The following is a 10061-nucleotide window of genomic DNA, read 5'->3' as shown; positions in this document are numbered from 1 at the left end:
GTTAAGGTCGCTCCAGTGTAGAGGTCTACAGCTGAACACCTCATCATAGAGGTCTGCAGCCAGATCCTTTTCAACCAAATGGATGTAGCATGTAGCAAACAGCAAGTCACACTGAGCTTCTTTACTCTAAATTCATGTTTGACCATGCAAGATTTGGAGTCTGAGAGTGGAGATTGTGGTTGTTGGTGAATTAATCTCTATTTAATCTCTTCACTTCTAATAAATATGAAATGGATAAACAACAACAAAGGTACTTCAAACTATTTTCAAACAACTTTTATTAATGAATCAGTAGAAAAGAGTACCATTTTGCAACCATACATTCATCCGTCTTGTTCAGTGGTGTTGAAATTCAGTGCAATTTGACATGTAATGTAACAATGTTAAATTATTAATGTAACATGTTTCAACGTCAACAGGTAAACTTCATAAAACACATTTCAAACAGTCAGGTGAAGAGCTTAATAAATAAGCAAAGATTACCACATAAATAGAAACATAAATTAATTGTAATAGACTTGTTAAAAAGCTTGCTCTTAAAAAAGAAATACTAAGAAATGTAAGGTGCTGTTCTCAGGATGGACATAAATCCAGTACCTGTAAATGTATAGCCATGTTGCTTTGAAATACATATTATAACTAAACAACAACAATGCCTTCATTGCTGCTCAGAGAAGTTTTATAAACACCTAAACTGGTCTAACGTCTGTTGCAGCGCAGGAAGTAGCTGTTCCTCAGCACACGGTACAACCTGCCGGTCCTCAGGCTGTACTCGTACATGTAAGATCCACTGTAGATGTAGGTGAAACCTGCAACCAAAAATAGGATAAATGTAAATTTCTACACAAAATTTACTTGTTCTGTAGATTTCACTGGTTTAGATTTCAGTTCTTCTCACCTCTGTACTGGAAGGCTGCGGTCACCGGGCGGGTCACGTCAGGGAAGGTTTGTTCCACGTTCTTGGGGAAGCCTTTGTCCATTCTCTTCTTGGCCTCATCATAGCTGAAGAAACACAAGCAGGAATTAGACCGATGCATGAACACCATCATGTACACTAGTGGTTTCCATAATGTTTTCTCAGAAGCCCATCAACTTGCATTTAAAAGAAATAGTGAGCCTCCAAGGGCCAACATGTAAGGAAAAATGATGCAGTGCTGTGAAAGACTGTTGTAATCTATAATTGTTTTAGTGATAAAATCCCATTGAAACTGGCCCTTTAACACCAACTTTTATGAACCACCCAGTAAGTGTTACATTGGTAACAGTTCATACATGCCCTAGACCCCAGAATGGAAACAAATGATGTCAACTAGGTGTATCCAAATGTTTTCCACTGAGGGCCTCATAAAATGTTAAGGATGGTGGGACCACTTCCACATACCTTCCCTTGAGGATATTAAAGTTACTATAACCAATCTGATCTATGTCTATATAGAGAGTTAATGACTGACATTGCAATAAACCATCATTTTATGGATTTTGGGGAGGTCAGCCAGATTTCAGTGGCCTGGGTCAGCCCTGGCTACCACTGGCTCTACCCCGGGAATACCATTGACACAACTATTTGCTGCTGTCGGGGTGTTATAAATCAAGATACCATCATTATTTTAGTTTTCAGTATGTTTACCATTTACAGTGACATCTTGGTTTAGTCCCAATTTAAAAACAAAACAAAACAAAACAATGGCTAATAAAAATAAGCCAATAACAATTTCCAAACTCCAAAGTGAGTTGTCTGATGGAAATATTTTTTTTAAATGAGATAACAATCTATTAAAACTTCTGATTTCTTTGATAAATGATAGTCATGCCTTAATCAGTGTAGGAATAAATCTCATGTGACGTATTTGAACATACCTGTAGTACTGGCTGCCGACGAAGAACAGAGTCTTGCGAGATTCAGCGTCATAAAAAGCTGCGTCAATTTTGTCCACACTTTCAGGGAAGCCAAAGCTGGAGATAGACTTAGGGAAGCCTTGCACAAGATCATAGCCGCTGAAAGCCCAAACTCTACGGCCTGTGAGGAGATAACAAATGTTTTAGTAATCATATGTGAAAATTAGAGGCATTATTATGAGCTCTGAATGGATCAGGAGAGTGAATGAAGTACCTTTGAAGAGCAGGACACTGTCCAACACTTTGCTTTCATAGGCAGCGTCGATGTTGACGGGAGCGTTTGGCCAGAAGTTTGTGATGAGGGTCTGCTGAGGGGTCGGGCTCTGAATGTAGCTACGCCAGAAGAAGCTGCGAACAAACACAAATAAAAAAGTTAAAGATCCAGCTGTTATGTAAAAAATGATTTAATTTAGATGTTTAAGTGAATTACTGCGTGTCTTCATACCGGTCTTTGAAGAAGAGCATCTCTCCTCTCAGGGTGGCAACGGCGTCCAGAACCATGGTCGAATCACAGGCGTCGGGGGTGGTGGGGGGCTCAGGTCCAGGCTCGTTGGTATCATCATCAGTGTTTGAACCTGGAGGTTTGATAAAATTATAGAGTTGTGTGACATTTTCAATGGGGATTTTTGCTGAGGTAAAGAATCTGTGTTAAAATAAGTCTTATATGCTGGAAACTACCAAGACCATTTCAAAGTGTTTCATCGCATTTAGATTCGGCCAAATATAGGGCTCTGTGATGCTCTGGGGTTCCTTGCTGGCTAAGCTCTACAACACTAAAAAGTACTAGGCACTTCAACATCTTTCTTTCTCCTGCTTGACCAAAAGTTTCAATATTATAGTCTGCAGTATTGCCCTCATTCTGCAAGGGCATCTTCCCTCAATCTGAAGAATCTAAAGAGTCTGAAATTCGTCATTAGGGAAGTGCATCTTCCTCCAAAAAGGCATGCTTTAGGCCCATTCAACAGACATGACCACAGTATCCCAGAGGAGAGATTAATGTTCACTTTTCTATATTTCTGAGGCATTATTTAATTTCCTTAGCAACTTTTTTATCACTCCAATTAAAAGAACATCTCTATCTTCATTCTGCAAGGGCAGTGTTCCTGGATGCAAGACTCTGAAGAGTCTATGATGCATTTTTTTGAAGAGTGGAAAGGTTGCATCTTTTCTGCAAGTAGGCATACTTTTGGCTCATTTTATGTGCATGACTAGAGCACCCCAGAGCACAGATTAATTTTTCATGTTTTTGAAGCATTTTTTAAATATTCTTAGCAACATGTCAGTTTTTCTAGCTACCTCTACCTTAATTCTACTAGTGCAGGAGGAATTCAATACTCTGAATCATCTGAGAAGCATATTTTTAAGTAGCAAGAGGCCAATATTTTCAATAAATACGCTTGCTTTTGGCTCATTTGATGGAAATGACTACAGCGCTCCTAATGCTTAATTTCTTATGTTTTTGAAGCATTATTTAGCATAGATTTCATGATTCAGAAACTTTATTTAAGAAACTTCATAAAAACACAGTCTTATATTGCATAACACTAAAGTCAGTCAGTATGTCAGTATTTTCTGTTGCTGTACTGGGACTAATTGTGTTTTTGTAGATGTTTATTTTTATGAGTGCAAAACTTAACATGGATGTAAAACTGTAAGTAAAATGTAAAGTACTCACCATAGAGAGACTGGATTCCTTTGACGTCATCGCGGGGCAGCACGAAGGTGTCAGGGTTTCTGTAGCTGTACACGGGGTACATCAGAGCACCGGGGTCATCAGAGTGAGACAAACCCAGAGAGTGACCAAACTCATGGGCAGCCACCATGAAGAGGACGTAACCTGCAGCAAAAAATCCCAGAGTTAAATTCATAAAGAGCTCCAGAGTAGATCAGAAACAGAAGGAAGCTAAAGAGACCATAAACTGACCTGTCTGAGAGCGGAAGGTGAAGGTCTCATCTTCGTCAAAGTGAGCGTCTCCTCCGATGCCGTTGGACGGGGCGAAGGCGTGGGCCAGAGTTCCATCAGGACCATCAAAGGGGTACAAATCACCATGAGCTGTTAGAAGAAATTACATCATGTCAAGTCATGCCACATCTCCACCTAGACTGGCACATTGCAATTACAGAATCTTATAATTCCAAGATAGCTATACACCAAAAGTCAGTGGTTCACAACCTTTTTCCTTAGAGCCTGCCTACTTGTTTCTAAGGAAAGCGAAGCCCCCCAGGACCAACTTGAAAAAATTATCAATTTTAACTGTTTTCATTGAGAATACTTCAACATAATTGGCCTGCATACTCTTGTTCTTGATCTATGTGCATTCCATTATTTCTACAGTTTGTTAGGGCCACTCTATTAAGAAGATCTGATCATTTTTGAGGAAAAAACTTAAAAGTATAAAAGTTGTACTTTTATGAGAAAACATGAGATTTTTACTCTAAAAGCTATTTACCTAAACAGTTTGAATTTTTATATTTTCAAGTCAAAGATAGCCAACTAAGTCAAAGTAAATCTTTCAAGAGAAATCCATTTTCCTTGCACGGGTCCTGCACTTGAGGGTCTGATAAAATGATACTTCTTATTTGGACAGATCAGTAAAGAGCTGCTTGTAATTTTAGCCAAGAATCATCACTTCATCATTATCATAAGAGTGAAACATGCCACTGTTTTTCCTTATGGTTTCTCATAAATTGACAACTTTATACTGTCTTCCATTGATGGCTAGAAAAATGTGGAATTTTGTAGTAAATTACGTCAAAATGCATGACTTCTAAACTCTGAAATTCTGAGTTTGGCATCTTGCAAATATATAAAGTTATAATCTCAAAAAGTATGACCTTTTTCTTTACACTTTCCTTTAAACAAAATTTATGGATCCTATTTATTTTTATACTTTAGGGTTGCCTCAGTATGCTGTATATGTTGTATATTATGTTTCTAATCATGATTTTTTGACAACATCAGAGCAGAAAGGGCCCCATGCAGTCTATAAAATTGTAGGGGTCCCTGAGCACACCAGCTTTGTTGCCTAGCTTACTGAAAATGGGACCGTAATTCAAAAACTAACACTTACAACTTGTAGTAAAGCTATTGTAAAAGGTTAACCTTGGCAATGAATTTACTAGGAATGGATGCCATGTATTTTAAGCCATGCACAATCACCCAGTTGAGTCCCTTCCTGCAAAAAGTCTGGGTTTGAGATGCCACCTTTGTCACATTTAAACCCAAAAGACAACTGTCCACCTCAAATATACAAGCCAATGGTTGGACATGACCTTAATGTACAAGTTTAACATCATGTAATGTTAAAGGAGACTTGAAACCAGCAAAATAGCAACTCTAAAATATTTTGTTACATGCTGTCAGACTTTCGGCACCCCCCTACATGCTGAGACAAAGAATATAGGTTCCAGACAACCTTCTGGTCAGATTTGAACCCAGTAGGTGACTGCCCACCTCTAATCTACAGTATAATCCTTGGACATGACTAATGTACATTGATTCCCAGTCCCAGTGTTGTTGGGTGCATGTCTTTCCCCACTTTCTCTACATGTTCCTGTCTCTCTTCAGCTGTCCTATCTAAATGAATGCAAAATGCCCAAAAGAAATCTTTAAAAAACCTTGTCAAGCAAGTTTCTTTTTACTGTATATGGGACCTTAAGTCATTTAAAATATTTGCTAAGTGTCGTTTTCTCATGGGCTTATATTGCACTGTTAAACATGTTTCTGCACCCAGCAGAGCCTCCCTTATTGGAAAGAATGCATGTATAGGACAATTCCACATTGCTTTACTTCTAAAACCAAGAGGCTGCAGTCTACTCCGAGGATAAAATCTTAACTATACAAAGAGGGTATATAACTTGGTACAGGTAAAGAAGAAGTAATTCTGAACTCACATCCGCCACCAAAGGAGATCATGATGTCTGCGGTGCCGCTGTAGATCCTTGTGAACCTCAGAGGAGTGACTTTGGCCCAAACATCCAGAGCTTTCTGTATGGAGTCATCGACCTCTGCTACAGACATGTCTGGAGTGTAGTTCTCAATCCTGGAGGACAGAAAATCATGTTTTAATGGTTTTTGTCATGCAATGCATTATTTCTCTCACATTTTCTTTCTTTAGGTCACTCACCTGTATGTGAGGCTGTTTGTCTGCCACTTCAGGTTGTTTCCAAAGGTGGAGAACTGGCCGATGTTGGTATCAGGAACACCACAGCGGGGCTTCTTCATCATGGCCATGGTGTCTGCATCGATGTACCCGGTGATCTGAAGACCAAAGAATCTCTGCATCTCAGCCAGCTTCTTGTTGAGAGGGCTGATTCCTCTTCTCACAGTTGGACCGGTCTCTTCTGTCAGGTTGAAGAATTTCTTCAGGTAGCCCTGCAAAAAAAAGGACAGGAGTTGGAAACTTAACCATGCATCAGTGCATAGCTCTTTCTGTCTGTCTATTGCAGCACAGCGTTCACATTTCTAGAGTGAGGATTCCTAGAAAGCATAAAACATGGTCAGAATCAAGCATACATACCTCTGCAAACGTCTCATCTTGCACAGAAGCTTGTTGCAGCGGTGCACTGTAAACAGTGACAGCAAGGCTCAGTAGAAGGCATATGTTAAGAGTCTTCATGTTTTTCATTGAATGTCTTTGGTTGAATGTCTCCCTGTTCTGCAGGCAGCTCTTTTAAAGGCAGAAACAGGGCGTGTTGAGGAACTACCTCCTGGACTCAGTGACTCAGTTTTCCTTACTTGGTTAAGAGAGGAAGTGGCACTTTTATTGCTCATCATATAAAAAAGTTTCCCACATAAAGACACTCTGATTTAATGACATAACACTATAATTTGGAAGATTTTCAGGAAATGATTCCACAATACTACTACTGTATTGTCACAATCTCCTGCAGGTGTAGTTTTAGAATATGTCCTTGTTACAAAATAACTCTGGACTAAAAAATAAATAAATAAATAAAGGAAAATCAGATCATTCAAAGCTTCAATCTTATCATGAAAATACATTGTATTTTCCTCATTTTAATGTCAAGGTCATAAAGATAGTAGACAAGCAGAGAGAACATAATGAACATGATAAAAAAAAAAAAAAAACTTAAAACTGTTCGAAAAACAATGACTAGCAAATGTAGGAAGTTATTCCATCAAAATCTTTTCACTATCCTTGCAAAATACAGGCATAAATGTCCCAAAACAGCAACAGTGCAAAACAGCAGTGTGCGATTTGGGTCAATACTAACCCACTGTGATTCAGGGCTCTATACTGCATTCAAGTGTACTGTAATAAAGTACGCTAACAGAAGTATGGGATTTAAGATGTGAAGTCAAAGTAGAGGACTCCTGGAGAACAGCACAGCAGCAACAATCCTCTACCTGCTTCCTATTGGTGGGTTCATCAAAGAAAATCCAACAGCAGACATATGTACACACAGAAAAGGTTTCCTATGCAGGTATAGAAAAATAAGTGTGCGGCAGTTTCAAAAGCAAGTGGAAGCAACCTGGATGAGAGGAGAGTGGCTGTTACACACGGGAAATTATGAGCAAGCAACTGAATTTGAGACCCAGCAGACATTTAGAGCACAAAGGCAGGCTTTAATGGTTTTTCAAAGAAAATTCTCAGCTTTAAATCAATAAGTAATACTCTTAAGCATTAAAATGTGCTTTTGAGTTTTACAACAAAAATGACTCCATACTAGGCTAAACAGTTTACATGCGGATGATTATGCAATAATGTACTATGTGTTTATGTGATTTTTCATAATCAGGTAAATGATGTTAGATAATGCTGTATACATGACTACCTCAGGTTTGATCAGAGAGTGTCTTTAGGAATCATCGGGGTGCCTTCAAAATGCTTCAAATCAACCAAGAATGACCACAAATAAGCAGATTGCTAGCTATCTCAATGTTGATAATCAAAATTGTCTCAATTTCCCTTTTCCTAAAATCATGCCAGTGTCTTGGACAAATAAACAGGCGTACGCCAGTTAGCGCTGCCCCAGAATCATGCTTCTGTGTTTTCAGTTCTGCAGGTTGGCACAAAAATGTGTTTTTCAGGTCTATGCACTGAATCCCATAAAAAATAGAGGTATCATAGTTTTTGGGAAAGTGATTTGGAGCAGGGATTCTCAAATAGCCTTAGGACACACCACAAACCAAAGTTTAAAACATTTCTACAAAGAATAAGTTCTTTGATTAAAATCTTAGCAGTTCTGATCTTGGATGGACCAAACATATGACTGAAAAGAGTAGAAAATTTTTTTACACCCCATTTCCCTATGATAATGTACATTTTCCCCAAATTTCTTGAGACCTTGTGGAGTTACATGATTATAATGGGAAAGCTGCTTTTTTTAGTCCAAGAAAAAGAGAAATACAAGTGGAAACAATGAGAAAAAAATAAATGCACTAATTATCTCTGTAAAACAAAGTTAAAAAATACACCAATGTATCCCAATAATGGCCTCGGTACTTTATAGACTTTTGACACTTCTTTTGTTTTTTATTATCCTGGCACAAAATTGTGACCCACGTAAAAGGGCTCTGCGGCTGACCTTTGAACCCTGACCAACCAGATTAGAACCAATGCTTCAGAGATTTAAATTGTTAATCCTAAAACTAAAGACTCCTCCAACAGGGATAAGGACAGTTTTTTTAAATCAATATTTTATTGATACCTTAAGATATTTCACATTTTTAAAGGATAACATGACAGAACAAAGGTTAAGAAATTCTGGATTAAATAATAATTAAGTTTGATGTTTGTGAGTCAAAAGCTTTTGTTGTTGTAAACACTGTTTTACTCTTAAAGTACTGTATACTTTCTATGCCATGCAGCTCTTTTTCATACATCTCCTCTGACAAATTTTATACCAACTTTTGCCTTTTGTAAACGTTTTAAGTTCTTTTTCGGTTCTGGTAATTTTTGTCCTCTGAGTTTTCCAGTGACATGCCAGTGACCTCTGTCTAACAGCTCTGACACTGTCGTTGCCTTCAGTAAAATAGTTTTGTGTCTGCTGCCAAGCATGAACATGCCGAGTCCTGTTATCAGGAACAATGGTTCTAATGCATTACATTTCAGATTAAAAGTCCTGACAGGTTAGGGAGTTATATAACTTTGAGAAAATTAATCCTTCATATGATGCACACTTGAACCACAAAGCATGTCATAATACCCAACCACCTGTAACAATCTCACATGAGTCACAAATATTGTCAATTGTGGATCAAAACTCTTTTGTACTTTCACTGAGTTCATGAAGCTGATTGTCTCCTTCATGCAAACACGTTTTTATTTCATGTAAAATCTTCATGAGTCAATGTGCTGGTGACTTTCCACCTGGCTAAGTCTGTTAATAACTACCAGCTGTGTGTTCCTGTTAGTGGAAGTCTATGTTTTAGTCACCATTTCAAAATACTGGGCAAGGAGTGACGTCTGCTGCAATATATCGTCTGAGGTGGATTGATCAACGTGAGCATACACAGACACTCAAAACGAAAGTACTGTAATAAAAAAAGAACTCCTTTAATAATGATAATTATAAATCTGTACAAGTAGGGCCTCATGAAACAGTAAAAAGCACATTATGCAAAGTTATAACATTAAAATGTGGCATTTCACGTATACAAGAAGAAGAACTTTGTCACTAAAATGTCTACGTCAATTTAAAAAATGACTAGTCCCCTGTAAAGTTCTGGAACAGTGAGACTAATTCCTTTATTTTTGCTATAGACTGAAAACATTTGGGTTTGACATCAAGACAGATATTTACATTACACTGGAAAATAGCATTTATTCTAACTGAACAGCATGTTTTAAGGTGAGCAAAAGTACAGGAGTAGATAGACTTAAAATAGATTAAAGTGAATTAGACTTCATATTTAGTTGTATTAACTGCATCAAGCCTGTGATCCACTGACATCACCAAACTTTTGCATTCTTCTTTTGTGATGCTTTTCCAGGCTTTCACTGCAGCCTCTTTCTTTCAGGTGTTTGTTTTGGGGGGCTACTCCCTTCTCCTCTTCAGCAGGTAAAATGCAGTATGGAGTATCCGCAAATGTATCTTATCATATCCCTGTTTCATCCACATGGAACCGGCGTTTTGGGAGCCCAAAACTCATGACGTGAATGAATTTCTGACATAGGCCCCGTCCACACGGAGCCAAA

At 38.2% G+C, this 10061-nt stretch overlaps 1 protein-coding gene across 1 annotated transcript; it reads right to left on the bottom strand.

Annotated features, from left to right (window-relative positions):
* Nucleotides 1-261: 261 nt before the first annotated feature.
* mmp13a (matrix metallopeptidase 13a) lies at nt 262-6574 on the bottom strand. Its single transcript, XM_041801502.1, has 10 exons — nt 6417-6574; nt 6024-6271; nt 5791-5939; nt 3821-3949; nt 3572-3733; nt 2342-2471; nt 2111-2244; nt 1858-2017; nt 899-1002; nt 262-809 (listed from the first exon to the last, which is right to left on the bottom strand). The coding sequence occupies exons 1-10, from the start codon at nt 6522-6524 to the stop codon at nt 700-702; spliced, it is 1434 nt and encodes a 477-aa protein (XP_041657436.1). The 5' UTR covers nt 6525-6574; the 3' UTR covers nt 262-699.
* Nucleotides 6575-10061: the final 3487 nt, after the last annotated feature.

This window comes from Cheilinus undulatus, linkage group 12 (assembly GCF_018320785.1).
Source record: "Cheilinus undulatus linkage group 12, ASM1832078v1, whole genome shotgun sequence".
Lineage (NCBI taxonomy): Eukaryota > Metazoa > Chordata > Actinopteri > Labriformes > Labridae > Cheilinus > Cheilinus undulatus.
Note: the sequence above shows the minus strand (reverse complement) of the source record. Positions and strands in the feature narration are given on the sequence as shown.